The 18,694-nt window shown below is 43.3% G+C and overlaps 1 protein-coding gene across 1 annotated transcript in view; it reads left to right on the top strand.

Moving 5' to 3' along the window:
* The window catches only part of LOC139407154 (inaD-like protein), a 294,625-nt gene that overhangs the window by 208,665 nt on the left and 67,266 nt on the right, over window positions 1-18,694 (top strand). The window contains 1 exon segment of the mRNA XM_071151082.1: window positions 7,957-8,153. Within this exon segment, the coding sequence (XP_071007183.1) occupies window positions 7,957-8,153 (197 nt within the window).

The raw sequence follows: 18,694 nt of genomic DNA, 5'->3' as shown, positions 1-18,694 counted from the left end.
TCGTGACACACATACACACTACACACAGACATTCTCACTCACTCACTCACTCACGCACTCACACACACCGGCCCTTCTGAGATGAGAGTGATCACTAATTGAGCCAGCAGCAGCTGTCCTGCCTCCCACACTGTTCCGATAGTGCTCCTTAACTGTGTGCGTTTGCGTGTGTGCGTGCGTGACTCAAGGTCACAAAGAGTTCACGGTTGGTAATCTTATCAAAACTAAATTAAATGTAAATTAACAATTTTAAAAAAAAAATGGATTTGACCTATATTTGATTCTAGGCCTGCTTCATACTCAGAATGTCAACAAGACGTGTCAACACTAAAATAACAATCCACCTTTGACCTTTTGCTCTTTGTGCCACTGTTTTCTACTCAATGCAGATGTCGATCCCCAAAATCAAACAGCTGAGATTAAAGCCTCTGCTGCCATCATGACTCAAATATCAAATGGTGATTAATAAGAAAGACGTTTCGGACCAGTTCCCTGCACTTTACACCTCTATTTTCACAATCTTCCCTTTCTCACTATCCCCCTCTCTCTTCATCCCTCTATCTGTCAACATTTCTCTGCCTGCCTTCTTTCCGGTCTCCCCTTTCTATTCTTCCCTCTATCCCCCTCTCTCTTCATCTCTCTATCCCCCTCTCTCTTCATCCCTCTATCTGTCAACATTTATCTGCCTGCCTTCTTTCCGGTCTCCCCTTTCTCAACTCATTCTTCTACCTCTTTCTTTCCCTTTAGTTTCTCTGTCTTTCTCCCTCCCAACTCACCCCCTTGATCTCTTTTCCCCTCTTCCTACTTTTCTCCACATTTACTATAACAGTCTCTCTCCCTCTTTTCCCTCCTTCCCTGACTCTTTTCTCCTGTTCTCTCATCCTACTTTTTTTGTTTTCTCAACCCATCCACGCGTACTACCTCTAAAGTCTCTCTCCCTCTTCCTCTTGTCCCTCGTTCCCTCTGTTTCTGACCTCCTTTACTCTCATGGAGTGTTTCTCTCCCCCTCCTTTGTATCGGTTGGAATTGATGAACCTATTGGGACCTTTAATTACTCTTCTTACAGCGTGACAGGAATGAAAGCCTTCTCTCTCGCTCTCTCTGTTTCTCTCTCCCTCCCTCTTTTCTTTCTCTTTGTCTCTCTCTTTTCCCTCTCTCACCACTGTAAAAAAAAAAATAGCCCTCAATGTTTTTATTTTCTATCCCTGTTCTCTCGTCTTCCTCTCTCTCCCCCTCCTTCTCTAAGTGCTTAAAGAAAGTATTCACACCCCTTGATCTTACAGCCTGAATTTAAAATGGATTAAATTGTCCTCAACCCAATTGAGATGGTTTGGGATGAGGTGGACCGCAGAGTGAAGGGAAAGCAGCCAACAAGCGCTCAGAATATGTTGGAACTCCTTCAAAACAGTTGGAAGCTGGTTGAGAGAATGTCAAGAGTGTGCAAAGCTGTCAAAACAAAGGGTGGCTACTTTGAAGAATCTCAAATATAAGATCTATTTTGATTTGTTTATCACTTTTTTGGTTACTACATGATTCCATATGTGTTATTTCATAGTTTTGATGTAGAAAATGTAGAAAATAGTAAAAAAGAAAGAAAAACCCTTGAATGCGTAGGTGTGTCCAAACTTTTGACTGCTAATGTATGTATTTTGAAATGTTTACTAATTAATTACAAATGAAAAGCTGAAATGAAATGTCTTCAGTTAATAAGTGTTCAAGTGTTGTTATTTCAAGCCTAAATAGGTTCAGGAGTAAAAAATATGCTTAAAAAGTAGTCACATAATAAGTGGCATGGACTCACTCTGTGTACACAATAATAGTGTTTAACATGATTTTTTCATCTCTGTACCCCACACATACAATTATCTGTAAGGTCCCTCAGTCGAGTAGTGAATTGCAACCACAGATTCAATCACACAGACAATATTTTGACCGTTTTGGAAACTTTAGAGTGTTTTCTATCCTAAGCTGTCAATTATATGCATATTCTAGCATCTGGTCCTGAGGAGGAGGCCGTTTAGTTTGGGCAACTTATTCATCCAAGCTACTCAATACTGCCCCCCAGACATAAGAAGTTAATGAGCATTTCTCCTTTGCCAAGATAATCCATCCACCTGACAGGTGTGGCATATCAAGAAGCGGATTAAACAGCATGATCATTACAAAGGCGCACCTTTTGCTGGGGACAATAAAAGGCCACTCTAAAATGTGCAGTTTTGTCACACAACACAATGCCACAGATGTCTCAAGTTTTGAGGGAGCGTGCAATTGGCATGCTGACTGTAGGAATGTCCACCAGAGCTTTTGCCAGAGAATTGAACGTTAGTTTCTCTACCATAAGGCTCCTCCAACGTCATTTTAGAGAATTTGGCAGTACGTCCAACCGGCCTCACAACCGCAGACCACGTGTAACCATGCCAGCCCAGGATCTCTACATCCGGCTTCTTCACTTGGGGGATCATCTGAGACCAGCCATCCGGACAACTGATGAAACTGTGGGATTGAACAACCAAAGAAGTTCTGCACAAATGGTCAGTAACCGTCTCAGGAAAGCTTATCTACATGGGTCAACACCAGGGCTGATCCTGCGTTCAGAAAGTATTCAGACCTCTTGACTTTCTTCTAATTCCTAATTGTTTTCCCTCATCCCTACACACACGACCCCATTATGACAAAGCAAAAACAGGTTTTTAGAAATGTTTGTAAATGTATACAAAAACAAAAATAGAATTATCACATTTACATAAGAATTCAGACCCTTTACTTTGTTGAAGCACCTTTGGCAGCGATAACAGTCTTGAGTCTTCTTGGGTATGACGCTACAAGCTCCCATTCCTATCTGCAGAACTTCTCAAGCTCTGCCAGGTTGGATGGGGAGCTTTGCTGCATAGCTATTTTCAGGTCTCTCCAGAGATGTTCGATCGAGTTGAAGTCCGGGCTCTGGCTGGTAAACTCAAGGGCATTCAGAGACTTGTCCCGAAGCAACTCCTGCATTGTCTTGGCTGTGTGCTTAGGGACGTTGTCTTGTTTGAAGGTGAACATTTGCCCCCAGTCTGAAGTCATGAGCGCTCTTGAGTAGGTTTTCATCAAGGATCTCTGTACTTTGCTCAGTTAATCTTTCCCTCGATCCTGACTATTCTCCCAGTCCCTGCCGCTGACAAACATTCCCACAGCATGATGCTGCCGTCACCATGCTTCACCGTAGGGATGGTGCCAGGTTTCCTCCAGACATGACGCTTGGCATTCAAGCCAAAGAGTAAAATCTTGGTTCCATCAGACCAGAGAATCTTGTTTCTCATGGTTTGAGAGTCCTTTAGGTGCCTTTTGACTGTCATGTGCCTTTTACTGACGAGTGGCTTCCGTCTGGCCACTCTACCATAAAGGCCTGATTTGGTGGAGTGCTGCAGAGATGGTGGTCCTTCTGGAAGGTTCTCCCTCTCCACAGAGGAACTCTGGAGCTTTGTCAGAGTGACCATCGGGTTCTTGGTCACCTTCTCCCCCGATTGCTCAGTTTTGGCCTGGTGGACAGCTCTAGGAAGAGTCTAGGTTGTTCCAAACTTCTTTCATTTAAGAATGATGGAGGCCACTGTGTTCTTGGGGACCTTTAATGCTGCAGGTACCCTTCCACAGTTCTGCGCTCGACACAATCCTGTCTCTGAGCTCTACGGACAATTCCTTCGACGTCAAGGCTTGGTTTTTGCTCTGACATGCACTTTCAACTGTGGGACCTGATATAGACAGGTGTGTGCCTTTCCAAATCATGTCCAATCAATTTGTAGAAACATTGTAATGATGATCAATGGAAACAGGATGCACCTGAGCTCAATTTTGAGTCTCATAGCAAAGGGTCTGAATATTTATGTAAGTAAGCTATCTCTGTTTTTATTTTCAATGCATTTTTCTAAAAGCTTGTTTCCGCTTTGTCATTATGGTTTGTTGTGTGTAGATAGATTTTTTTTTATTAAATCCATTTTATAATAAGGCTGTAACATAACAAAATGTGGGAAAAGGGAAGGGGTCTTAATACTTTCCGAATGCATTGTACGTGCTCATCCTCGTCCTCCTCACCAGCATCTTGACCTTACTGCAGTTCGGTGTCGTTACCAACTTCAGTGGACAAATGCTCACCTTCGATGGCCGCTGGCACGCTGGAGAAGTGTGCTCCTCACGGATGAATCACGGTTTCAACTGTATCACATGTATGGTGTTGTGTGGGCGAGCGGTTTGCTGTTGTCAACGTTGTGAACAGAGTGCACCATGGTGGCATTAGGGTTATGGTATGGGCAGGCATAAGCTACGGATAACTAACACAATTGCATTTTATTGATAGCAATTTGAATGCACAGAGATACTGTGACGAGATCGTAAGGCCCATTGTCGTACCATTCATCTGCCGCCTTCACTTCATGTTTCAGCATAATAATGCACTGTCACAAGGATCTGTACATGATTCCTGGAAGCTGAACATGTCCCAGTTCTTCCATGACCTCCATTCTTACCAGACATGTTACCCATTGAGCATGTTTGGGATGCTCTGGATCAACGTGTACAACAGCGTGTTCCAGTTCCCTTCCAATATCCAGCAACTTTGCACAGCCTTTGAAGAGGAGTGGGACAACTTTCTACAGGACAAAATCAACAGCCTGAACTCTATACAAAGGAGATATGTCGCGCTGCGTGAGTCAAATGGTGGTCAGACCAGATACTGACTGGTTTTCTGAATTTATGTATCTGTGACCAACTGATGTATATCTGTATTCCCAGTCATGTGAAAGCCGTAGATCAGGGCCTAATGTAGTTATTTCATTTGACTGATTTTCTTATAATGAACTGTATGGAACTCAATTAAATCTTAGAAATTGTTGCATGTTGTGTTGATATTTTTCTTCAATGTAAATCTACTTGAAAATCTACAGCAAGACAAAAAAATGGTTGTCTAGCAATGATCAACATCCAATTTGACAGAAGTTTAAGAATTTTGTAAAGAATAATGGGCAAATGTTGCACAATTTTTTACATTATTTTTTAAAACTTTTATTTAATTAGGCAAGTCAGTTAAGAACAAATTCTTATTTACAATGACGGCCTACCCTGGCCAAACCCGGACGACACTGGGCCAATTGTGCGCCACCCTATGGGACTCCCAATCATGACCGGATGTGATACAGCCTGGATTCAAACCAGGGTCTGTAGTGACGCCTCTTGCACTGAGATGCAGTGACTTCGAACGCAGCGCCACTCGGGAGCTACAATCCAGGTGTGGAAAGCTCTTAGAGACTTACCCAGAAAGACTCACAGCTGTAATCGCTGCCAAAGTTGCTTCTACAAAGTATTGACTCGGGAGTGAAAACTTAGGTAAATGGGATATTTCTAAAAACATGTTTTCATTTTGTTATTATGGGGTATTGTGTATAGATGATTTAATCAATTTTAAATTCAGGCTGTAACACAAGAAAAGTTGGAATAAGTCAAGGAGTATGAATAATTTCTGAAGGCACTGTATCTCTCGCTCTCTTGCCCTTTCATGTTCACTGTGTGACAGCTGCAGGTTTTGATGCAAAACAGGAGTTGGAACACTATGCTGGGCAGAAATACAAAGAAAGAGAGAGGAAGGGGTGGTCTGAGCCAAATAAAGACCTGTATATACAGTACCTCTGCTGATTGGGTGATGGATAAATGATGTGAGTTGGATGGGGGAATTACTGTGCAATGGATTGGGTGGAAGAGTGGCTTTTTACAAGTTGTTGCAGCACCTTACACAAACACACACACAGCGTACATGCACAGGGGTTGTATGATCAGAAGATTTGAATCTCATTATTTTGATTGGCATCTGCCTTTGAGGGTCATCTAATATGATCCTTTCATGAAAGATGGGCAGATCTTAAATGGGGGACACACACAGAGGAGTTTAAGTCTGGACCTCCGCTCTACCCAGACCTTTAGCTGTGGACAGAAAGGGGAAGAGCAAAGATAGAGAGGGAGGACAAATAAGAGAGGGAGGACAGATAAGAGAGGAAGAGCAAATACGATAGGAGAAGAAAGTGAGGACAGATGAGATTGGAGAAGAGTGGAGGACAGATAAAATTGAAGAGGAATAGGACAAATAATATAGGAGAAGAGAGAGAGGACAGATAAGAGAGGATTACAGAAAGGAACAGCTAGTGTAGGAGCCTTTCTACAGTAACCTAGGGCTGGGCGATATGGCCAAAATATCATATCACTGTATTTTTCAAAATGTGTATTTTGTAAATTTGCTCTATAATTAGTGTGTGACCCTAGGCTGCATTCTCACCAGACATGTCACCCATAAAGCATGTTTGGGATTCTCTGGATTGATGTGTACGACAACGTGTTCCAGTTCCAAATTCTAAGTGATTTTAATGGGTCTTTCTTCATTCTGATTTGTTTTATACTGTTCAATTAAACTTCAGCAAAAAATAATTTTCATCAATTTCTGCATTTCCTGCATTCATTTGAGATCATTTCCACATTGCCACGTATGGCTACACGATATTGGCAAAACATCTAGACCTTATTTTTAACCAAATGTTGCAATTGTGATTTGACTTAAAACAAAAAACGCTTTGGTGAACTGTTGGAATCATGGAAATAGAATGATTATTATAATTCTATAGTTAGAATATATTAGTGGGCACTTTGAATACAGTGTTTGACATGACAACGAATGAAAATGCCAGAGAGGAGTTATTGTGACAGTATAGGAACCAAAGTGTTGGTCAGTGTTTCCTAGGGCACCCTATAATCTTTGGCTACATTAAATGTTTTCTCATAGCTACTTCATGTAGCTAACATATTCATGCTTTGCCTAATCCTCTTTGGTTTAGAAAATACGGTTGCACAAACAACTAGCTGATTTAGTCCTCACCATCACTGGTATAATCAGGCTGTATAGCCAGGTACATTTGCTCTGACTTACTACATTTATTAGCTAACCAGCTAATTTGTTATTAGCATTAGTGGCTAACAGGTTATAGCCACAATTTGCTAAGAAAAGACAAACTAGCTGTTTGCAGATGTAAGAAACACCAACTAATAGTGTTATTATAGAACGCTTGTGGATTTATATAAAGATGTGAAGTGGAAACAGCATTGTAGGCATCGACACAAGTGTCTCCTCGTCAAGCAACAACAAATGCGCTCCTTGTGTGAAAGGGGGCAAGGCTAGGTCTGTGTGGAAAGCGGCATGGATAGGCAGAGAGAGAGGACTCAAGTAGCGGAGCAAATTATAGAAATGGACGTTACACAGGGCTTACCACATTTAATAAACTAAACATTCAAATGCCATTATAGAAGGTAAAGTAAAAACCCAAACCGGTCCGTGCATCAATACTGGTATAAAGTAAAATACGGTATACAGCCCAGCCCTACTGTAACCTGACACCTGTGTAGCTCTATCAGAACTACAGCAGGATTCAGACACAGCCCTGGGGTACCCCAGAATGGATTGAAGATGACATTGTGTTAAATAGATGGCATGGTACATCCAATGTGACTTGAATACTGCAATTATAGGGATTATTGCATAGCAGAACTAGCTAGCATTATAAAACTAGAAAGCAGAGCTTAGACTTTAGCTAGAGAGTAGAGATGAACCTGTTCTGTGTATTGGAGGTAGCCCAGGGCCTCCTCAGTCAGGGAGATATTGTAATAATTGCCCTCATGTTTAATGGAACAGACCAGGGTAATCCACCGACTGGACATATCAAATAGATTCATCACAGGAAAGAAAAATAAGAAACTTGTGTGTGTGTGTGCCGCCTTCATGTGTCTTTGTCCAGTATTCAGTCAGGGTGATTGCCTTTAAGAACTTTTCTAGTGCGTGTGTAAAACTAGATGTATGGTTGTCACTGTTCTCTTTCACATGTTACTCTCTTCAACACTGAAACATAGAGCATTAGAACTAACACCTCTCTTTTGCTCCTGTCCCCCCAGAGCTGATCAGGTTGCGTTACGGGGAGCTGTGCGGGGAGCTGCTGTGTGTGGAGCTGGACAGGGAACGCCAGGGCCTGGGTCTGAGCCTGGCTGGAAACAAGGACCGCTCCTGCCTCAGCATCTTCGTGGTAGGCATCAGCCCCGGGGGCCCCGCCGCCAAGGACGGACGCATCCGCGTAGGGGACGAGCTGCTGGAGGTGAGGGGGTGCCACACCTAAACACACACACTAGTGATGTACGGGTCAACTCATAACCCGCAGGCAGCTTTTGGGTCATGAAATATTGTGTGGATGAAGTGTGGGTGGGTTGAATAAAGAGAAAATGATGCATTAAAAATCCATGAATGTCTAATTACTGTGCAGTTGATATCTATAGGATACACTGAGGTTTATATTTTGTTCTCTGTATCTGGCGTTAGGACCCTAAAGCTGAGGCTACACACTAACTGTAGCATGCCAAATACACGCCAGCTAACAAATACACACCAGCTAACAAATACACGCCAACTGACAAATACACACCAGCTAACAAATACACGCCAGCTAACAAATACACGCCAACTGACAAATACACGCCAGCTAACAAATACACATCAGCTAACAAATACACGCCAACTGACAAATACACACCAACTAACAAATACACACCAACTGACAAATACACGCCAACTGACAAATACACGCCAACTGACAAATACACACCAACTGACAAATACACGCCAACTGACAAATACACGCCAACTGACAAATACACGCCAACTGACAAATACACACCAGCTGACAAATACACGCCAACTGACAAATACACGGCAACTGACAAATACACGCCAACTGACAAATACACGCCAACTGACAAATACACGCCAACTGACAAATACACACCAACTAACAAATACACGCCAGCTAACAAATACACGCCAACTGACAAATACACGCCAGCTAACAAATACACGCCAATATCACCTCCACCCTACCTAACACCCTAGACCCACTCCAATTTGCTTACCGCCCAAATAGGTCCACAGACGATGCAATCTCAACCACACTGCACACTGCCCTAACCCATCTGGACAAGAGGAATACCTATGTGAGAATGCTGTTCATCGACTACAGCTTGGCATTTAACACCATAGTGCCCTCCAAGCTCGTCATCAAGCTCGAGACCCTGGGTCTCGACCCCGCCCTGTGCAACTGGGTACTGGACTTCCTGATGGGCCGTCCCCAGGTGGTGAGGGTAGGCAACAACATCTCCACCCCGCTCATCCTCAACACTGGGGCCCCACAAGGGTGCGTTCTGAGCCCTCTCCTGTACTCCCTGTTCACCCACGACTGCGTGGCCACGCACGCCTCCAACTCAATCATCAAGTTTGCGGACGACACAACAGTGGTAGGCTTGATTACCAACAACGACGAGACTGCCTACAGGGTGTAGGTGAGGGCCCTCGGAGTGTGGTGTCAGGAAAATAACCTCACACTCAACGTCAACAAAACTAAGGAGATGATTGTGTACTTCAGGAAACAGCAGAGGGAACACCCCCCTATCCACATCGATGGAACAGTAGTGGAGAGGGTAGTAAGTTTTAAGTTCCTCGGCGTACACATCACAGACAAACTGAATTGGTCCACCCACACAGACAGCATCATGAAGAAGGCGCAGCAGCGCCTCTTCAACCTCAGGAGGCTGAAGAAATTTGGCTTGTCACCAAAAGCACTCACAAACTTCTACAGATGCACAATCGAGAGTATCCTGTCGGGCTGTATCACCGCCTGGTACGGCAACTGCTCCGCCCACAACCGTAAGGCTCTCCAGAGGGTAGTGAGGTCTGCACAACGCATCACCGGGGGCAAACTACCTGCCCTCCAGGACACCTACACCACCCAATGTCACAGGAAGGCCATAAAGATCATCAAGGACAACAACCACCCGAGCCACTGCCTGTTCACCCCGCTATCATCCAGAAGGCGAGGTCAGTACAGGTGCATCAAAGCTGGGACTGAAAAAGAGACTGAAAAACAGCTTCTATCTCAAGGCCATCAGACTGTTAAACAGCCACCACTAACATTGAGTGGCTGCTGCCAACACACTGACTCAACTCCAGCCACTTTAATAATGGGAATTGATGGGAAATTATGTAAAATATATCACTAGCCACTTTAAACAATGCTACCTAATATAATGTTTACATACCCTACATTATTCATCTCATATGTATACGTATATACTGTACTCTATATCATCTACTGCATCTTTATGTAATACATGTATCACTAGCCACTTTAACTATGCCACTTTGTTTACATACTCATCTCATATGTATATACTGCACTCAATACCATCTACTGTATCTTGCCTATGACGCTCTGTACCATCACTCATCCATATATCTTTATGTACATATTCTTTATCCCCTTACACTGTGTATAAGACAGTAGTTTTGGAATTGTTAGTTAGATTACTTGTTGGTTATTACTGCATTGTCGGAACTAGAAGCACAAGCATTTCGCTACACTCGCATTAACATCTGCTGACCATGTGTATGTGACAAATAAAATTTGATTTGATTTGATACACGCCAACTGACAAATACACGCCAACTGACAAATACACGCCAACTGACAAATACACACCAACTGACAAATACACACCAACTGCCAAAACACACCAACTGACAAATACACACCAACTGACAAATACTTTTGGAAAAAGTGAAATGGAGACTTGAAAATAAATAGAAGCAGGGCCAGAACAGTAGTCTAATGTTTGGGAAACATTGAAAGACCTTTCAATGTATGGCTGAGTGCGTAGTGGCATAGATTAGGCCTAGGTTATAGGCTATATCAGATACGTTTCTCTGTACAGAAAACATATTCCCTTTCATGAATGCAATTCTACTGCACTTTATATGACTGGAGAGATTAGCAGTCTTTTTTAATACTATAAAAATGACATGGTAGCCTACTCTGCTGACACTGACAAACTGATCAATAAAAACAATGTTGTCTAATCCACATAATAGGCCTAGGAGAAGGGGAGACACAAACACAATATGATGTCCATCTAGCCTGGAAGAGGAAATTCACACGGATCCAACAATAATAAAGAGTGAATATGCGCACACTGGGAAAAAGGCAGATGCTCTGCGCTAGTGCCAATAAGTTAGACTATACTGTTCGCTCAATTAAGTTGAGAATTTTGATAAGGATAATGGGCAAATGTTGCCCAATTTGATTTTTTATTTAACCTTTATTTAACGAGACAAGTCAGTTAAGAACAAATTCTTATTTACAATGACGGCCTGCACCGGCCAAACCCGGACGACACTGGGCCAATTGTGCGCCGCCCTATGGGACTCCCAATCATGACCGGATGTGATACAGCCTGGATTCAAACCAGGGTCTGTAGTGACGCCTCTTGCACTGAGATGCAGTGACTTTGAACGCAGCGCCACTCGGGAGCTACAATCCAGGTGTGGAAAGCTCTTAGAGACTTACCCAGAAAGACTCACAGCTGTAATCGCTGCCAAAGTTGCTTCTACAAAGTATTGACTCGGGAGTGAAAACTTATGTAAATGAGATATTTCTGTTTCATTTTCAATACATTTCCCAAAATTTCTAAAAACATGTTTTCATTTTGTTATTATGGGGTTTTGTGTATAGATGGGTGAGGGAAAACATTATTTAATCAATTTTAAATTCAGGCTGTAACACAAGAAAAGTTGGAATAAGTCAAGGAGTATGAATAATTTCTGAAGGCACTGTATCTCTCGCTCTCTTGCCCTTTCATGTTCACTGTGTGACAGCTGCAGGTTTTGATGCAAAACAGGAGTTGGAACACTATGCTGGGCAGAAATACAAAGAAAGAGAGAAGAGAGGAAGGGGTGGTCTGAGCCAAATAAAGACCTGTATATACAGTACCTCTGCTGATTGGACGATTGGGTGATGGATAAACGATGTGAGTTGGATGGGGGAATCACTGTGCAATGGATTGGGTGGAAGAGTGGCTTTTTACAAGGTGTTGCAGCACCTTCCACAAACACACACACACACACACACACACATACACACACACACACAGCGTACATGCACAGGGGTTGTTTGATCAGAAGATTTGAATCTCATTATTTTGATTGACAGCTGCCTTCGAGGGTCATCTAATATGATCCTTCCATGAAAGATGGGCAGATCTTAAATGGGGGACACACACAGAGGAGTTCAATGCTAAAGAACATCTAGCCGTTCGAGAGCACCCTTACCTGCCGATCTATAAATTATGTGTCGGTAATCTAGCATGGGTAGGAAGGTCATCTGAATCAGGGTTAGTTTGGCAGCTGGGGTGAAAGAGGAGCGATTACGATAGAGGAAACCAAATCTAGATTTAACTTTAGCCTGCAGCTTTGATATGTGCTGAGAGAAGGACAGTGTACTGTCTAGCCATACTCCCAAGTACTTGTATGAGGTGACTACCTCAAGCTCTAAACCCTCAGAGGTAGTAATCACACCTGTGGGGAGAGGGGCATTCTTCTTACCAAACCACATGACCTTTGTTTTGGAGGTGTTCAGAACAAGGTTAAGGGTAGAGAATGTTTGTTGGACTCTAAGAAAGCTTTGTTGTGGAGCATTTAACACAAAATCCATGGGGGGGCCAGCAGAGAATAAGACTGTATCTGCATATAAATAGATGAGAGAGAGTCCTACTGCCTGAGCTATGTTGTTGGTGTAAATTGAGAAGAGAGTGGGGCCTAGGATTGATCCTTGGGGTACTCCCTTGGTGACAGGCAGTGGCTGAGACAGCATATGTTCTGACTTTATACACTGCACTCTTTGAGAGAGGTAGTTAGTAAACCAGGCCAAAGACCCCTCAGAGACACAAGAATGGAATGGTCTACTGTATCAAAAGCTTTGGCCAAGTAAAAAAAAATAGCAGCACAACATTGCTTAGAATCAAGGGCAGTGGTGATATCATTGAGGACCTTTAAGGTTGCAGTGACACATCCATAACCTGAGCGGAAACTAGATTGCATACCAAAGAGAATATTATAGACATCAAGAAAGCTAGTCAATTGATTATTGACACGTTTTTCCAACACTTTTGATAAACAAGGAAAAATAGAAATAGGCCTAAAACAGTTAGGATCAGCTTGATCTCCCCTTTAAATAAAGGACGAGAGAGACAGGAGAGACAGGTTAAAAAGGTCGGAGATAGGCTTGGCGATGATGGGGGCAGCAACCTTAAAGGGTCTAAACCATCTGACCCAGTTTCAAGAGCTCCTTTAAAACCTTCGACTTAGTAACTGCCTGCAGGAAGAAACTTTGTAGCGGTTGCAGGGGAAAAAGAGGGAGAAGCATCGTGGATAGTCACATTAGAAAGGGAGGGAGATGAGGAAATGTTGGATGGTAAAGGAGGAATGGCTTAGTCAAATAGGACTCCTGACTTAATGAACTGGTGATGAAAGAGCTCAGCCATGTGCTTCTTGTCAGTAATCAACATTAAGGGACATGGGCTGCTGTGAGGAGGAGGGTTTATTCTCCAGGTCTTTAACTGTTTTCCCGAACTTCTTGGGGTTAGATCCACAGAGGAGGGAACTGCTCCTTAAAGTAACTAGCTTTGGCCTTCTGGTAGCCTGAGTGCACTTATTTCTCATTTACCTCAAAGAGAGCCAGTCAGCCCGAGTATGCGTGCGTGTGCCGAGCCTTTCGCCAAATGCATTTCTTGAGGTGGAGTAATTGCAAGATAACGTTTGAACCAGGGGCTGAACCTGGTTTTGATTCTCATTTTCTTTATAGGGGAGTGTTTAACAATACCACTGAACATATCAAAAAAGAAGGTCCAATAGAGGGGATAAAGCTGATTCTATACCATTTTACAGAGGCTAGTTCATGAAGGAAGGCTTGCTCATTAAAGTTTTTTAGCAAGGGTCAATGACAAGTTAGGACAGGTCGTTTCACTGAGCAGCCATTATGAACACAGGCTGTAAAACAGTGATAACTAAGGTCATTACAGAAAACACCGGGCTGATACCTATCAGGATTATTTGTGAGGATAACATCGAGGAGAGTAGCCTTTTCTGGGTGTTTTGAGTCATACCTTGTGGGATTGGTAATAATCTGAGAAAGATTATTCAAATCACTCTTCCTTAACCACGTCTCAGTAATGACCAACACATCTGGATTGGAGCTGTGAACCCACACTTTCAATTGATCCATTTTAGGCAATAAGCTTCTAGTGTTAATGTGCAGAAAACCGAGGCTTTTACGAGAGCAGAAATCAGTGAAGCAGATATCAGAGCACAAGTCAGAATTGGGGATAGCAACAGTAGATGGGCCAGGGTGTACATGCATATTTCCAGATATCATCAACAGTAAAACAGTCAAGGCATGGTATAATACAGGGAGAGCTCTGCAGTGCTGATTTATGACATCTGAATGTGCATCAGATGGCAACAAGATCATATTGCACAGCAATTTCATCAGGTAACATGAATACAAAGCCGGCGAGAGGTGGTTAGAATAGGATGGGAGGCTAAAAGTCTGTGTAACCAATAGAGAGTCAGAGTCCCGAGTGTGGGAACAAACATAGTATGTCCCACGGTTGGGTAAAGAACATTTGTAGTCAACAAAGCATACAGGAGGCAAATAGCAAAATGAAAAATGATTTTTTTTTAATATATAACAACTTATAGCCATTGGGGGCGTACCTGTACCAGACAGGGAGAGACAGGCCAGGGCAGACGATGAACAGATCGCCAGGTGGATCCAAGCAGCAGGCAAGGGAAGTAGGTGTGCGAAGGTCTTTCCTCTTCCCACCTCTGCTGTTCTCAGAGAGACACAGATTCCAGGAAAACCTCTATCACAATGTTTGGCCACAAAACACAACGCGAGTGTCGAGTCTTTAGATTTTCACCACGACAACGTCAAAATAGTCTTGTCTTTTCTTATCCTTACCTGTTCCCCTTACTCCAGTTTCTCCTTCCTTCGCGATCGTTCAACTTCTTTATTCAAGCAACTTTGTATGAACTTCGAAGTCCAGAGTAAGAGCAGTGTTTCCCTCACCGTTACTGAGGCAGGCCTCCATAGCAATATAGCCTAACTAAAATAAAATCTGGACACAAAATCTGGTATAACCTCTCACATAGCCTGATTTAAAATGAAGTCCTGCAGAATTAAGCATTTCTTTAAGTAAAATTATATACCAAATATACATTTTTATTCAGGGGCAGGAGTGGAGAAATATTATTTCTTTCTTTCAGCATCTTGAGAGCATGGCTGGAGTGATTATGGACATATTCAATCTCTCCCTGTCCCAGTCTGTTGTCCCCACTTGCTTTAAGATGTCCACCATTGTTCCTGTAACCAAGAAAGCTAAGGTAACTGAACTAAATGACTATCGCCCCGTAGCACTCACTTCTGTCATCATGAAGTGCTTTGAGAGGCTAGTTAAGGACAATATCACCTCTACCTTACCTGACCCTCTAGACCCACTTCAATACGCATATCGTCCCAACAGATCCACGGACGATGCAATAGCCATCACACTGCCCATTGCCCTATCCCACCTGGACAAGAATTCTGTTCATTGACTATAGCTCAGTATTCAACACCATAGTACCCTCCAAGCTCATCATTAAGCTCGAGGCCCTGGGTCTGAACCCCGCCCTGTGCAACTGGGTCCTGGACTTCCTGACGGGCCACCCCCCAGGTGGTGAAGGTAGGGAACAACACCTCCACTTCGCCGATCCTCAACATAGGGGCCCCACAAGTGTGCGTACTCAGTCCTCTCCTGTACTCCCTGTTCACCCATGACTGCGTGGTCGCACACGTCTCTAACTCAATCATTTTCAGACGACAGAACCATAGTATCCTGATAACCAACAATGACCTCCTCCTACAGGGCCCTGGTGGAGTGGTGCCAGGAAAATAACCTCTCCCTCAACGTCAATGAAACGAAGGAGCTGATCATGGACGTGGAAAAATCAGAGGGAGCACGCCCCTATCCACATTGATGAAACTGCAGTGGAGAAGGTGGAAAGCTTCAAGTTCCTTGGCGCACACATCACTGACGATCTGAAATGGTCCACACACACAGACAGTGTGATGGAGAAAGCGCAACAGCGCTCGAATTCACAGGAAGGCCAAAAAGATCATCAAGGACATCAACCACTCGAGCCACGGTCTGTTCAGCCCATTGTCATCCAGAAGACGAGGTCAGTACAGATGCATCAAAGCTGGGACCGAGAGCCTGAAAAACAGATTCCATCTCAAGGCCATCAGACTGTTAAATAGCCATCACTAGCCGGCTACCACCTGTTTACTCAACCCTGCATCTTAGAGGCTGCTGCCCCATATACATAGACATGGAATCACTGGTCACTTTAATACTGTTTACATACTGCTTTACTCATCTCATATGTATATACTGTATTCTATTCTACTGTATTTTAGTCAATGCCACTCCGACATTGCTCGTCCTAATATTTATATATTTCTTAATTCCATTATTTTACTTTTAGATTTGTGTGTTTTTGTTGTGAATTGTTAGATACTACTGCGCTTTTGGAGCTAGGAACACAAGCATTTCGCTACACCCACAATAACATCTTCAAAATATGTGACCAATAAAATTTGATTTGATGAATGTGCAGTTAGGGACCATCTGTAAAGGTGGTGTTGCTGTCTTTATCAGCATCATAAAAGCTGATTAGTATGTCAACCACATAAAGTATGCATACAAGCCAAACTGAAATATTATCAAAAACATGTTTAATTTCCTTTCCAAACTGATTTTCTGCATGGAAAATTGTTGTTTTTTTTGTTAATGCATTTTCTCCCCGGTACCTAAGCATCTTTGCTGCCCAAGAGAAGCAGAGATGAAAGAGAAAGAGAAAACAAACTTTACCGATGTCAACTCGATGTCAACTCGGTTGAAGCAGTCATTCTATCGATTTATGACATTATTCTGGTGAGCTAGGGTTTATTTAATCTTCTAGGGCAACATGCAATGACAGAACAGAAGCGGCATGTATCTAATTATAGAATTATAGTCAAGTTGACTAACAAATAGCCTATCAAAATGTTGGAAATTATATGCAGAAACATATCTAAAAAGGCCTGTCAAAAAAAGGTTCTCCCATCTTTGACTGTACAGTGCATTTTCTATATTTGCGGGTCAGGTGCCGGCCTCAGATTGTCACTTTATCCCATATAGTCGGACAGTCCCAACTCCCAACACAACACTGTCACTGTTGACGCCAGGGCTCCTCTCAGGCCACACAATTCATCACAACACAACAGCTGTGTGTGTGTCTGCCTCTGAGGAATGACGGGGGAATAGCTGTCACTAAGACCACAGGGGCTAACCTAAAACACTTTTCTCCATCCTCTCTCCATTCTTTGTCTATTGATGTTCACTTCTCTTTTCTGTATCTCCTCTTCTGTCTTCCTTAGGGAGGTTCAGCTTCTGAAAAGACTGCCTAGGCAGCGAGTAGCCATGCAATATAGATGTGATTGATTATTATGATTTGATTAGAGTAGTTGCTTGGTTTGAGCACTGCCACTGAATGCAATGAATTATATATGTGTCTACATAGAGCTGTAGTGTTTTGATGTGTTCGTCGTAGATTATCTTCCACAACATTAATAGTAACATCGAAGAGCCTGAATTGGAACTGACAGTTGACCCTTTGTCTGTTGTGTCTGTTGTCTTCCTTTTCGTGCCAATTAATTCATTCCATCATATCGCTTTCTCCTCCCTCCCATTGTCAACCCTGTTGTTTATTCTCTCCATTCCTCCCACCCTCTCTGTCATGCCAGCTTTACTCATTACAACAAAGTCACTGCTGCTATGAAACATGTATGTGGCTCGCCACAAGCAGCGGGAGAGGAGGGGGGCAGACCCGACACACTGCAATACACACATTCACACGGACACACACACACACACACACACACACACACACACACAGTCACAGGGACACACACACATGCGCACACACATACACACACAGTCACAGGGACATGCATGCACGTGCACACCCACACACCCACACACAGACACCAACTCAATCATTTTAAGCCATCATTGGGCTTTATGTACCAATTATTTATGTTGACATTGCCTTGTGAATCCTGTCCAATAGGAACCGATGGAGCTAGTCGGTTTTATTTAGACTTTTATTAAAGGTTGAATGGTATCATCATAAAAGCATTTAGTTCAAATGGGTTACCTATCTCTCGTGTGTGTGCGTGTGTGCGTGTGTGCGTGCGTGCGTGCGTAATCATGTGCTGATGCCTCCGCTCAAGTTGTCCAACTTGAGCGGAGGCATCAGGCAGAAATTTGCATCTTGTAGCTCTAACTCCAAAAAGTTCTGGGACACTGTAAAGTCCATGGAGAATAAGAGCACCTCCTCCCAGCTGCCCACTGCACTGAGGCTAGGTAACACGATCACCACCGATAAATCCATGATTATCGAAAACTTCAACAAGCATTTTTCAATGGCTGGCCATATCTTCCTCCTGGCTGATCCAACCTCGGCCAACAGCTCCGCCCCCCCCCCCCCCCCCGCAGCTACTCGCCCAAGCCTCTCCAGCTTCTCCTTTACCCAAATCCAGATAGCAGATGTTCTGAAAGAGCTGCAAAATCTGGACCTGTACAAATCAGCTGGGCTTGACAATCTGGACCCTCTATTTCTGAAACTATCCGCCGCCATTGTTGCAACCCCTATTACCAGCCTGTTCAACCTCTC

Source organism: Oncorhynchus clarkii, chromosome 1, assembly GCF_045791955.1.
Source record: "Oncorhynchus clarkii lewisi isolate Uvic-CL-2024 chromosome 1, UVic_Ocla_1.0, whole genome shotgun sequence".
NCBI lineage: Eukaryota > Metazoa > Chordata > Actinopteri > Salmoniformes > Salmonidae > Oncorhynchus > Oncorhynchus clarkii.
This window is presented reverse-complemented; position numbering and strand designations above follow the sequence as displayed.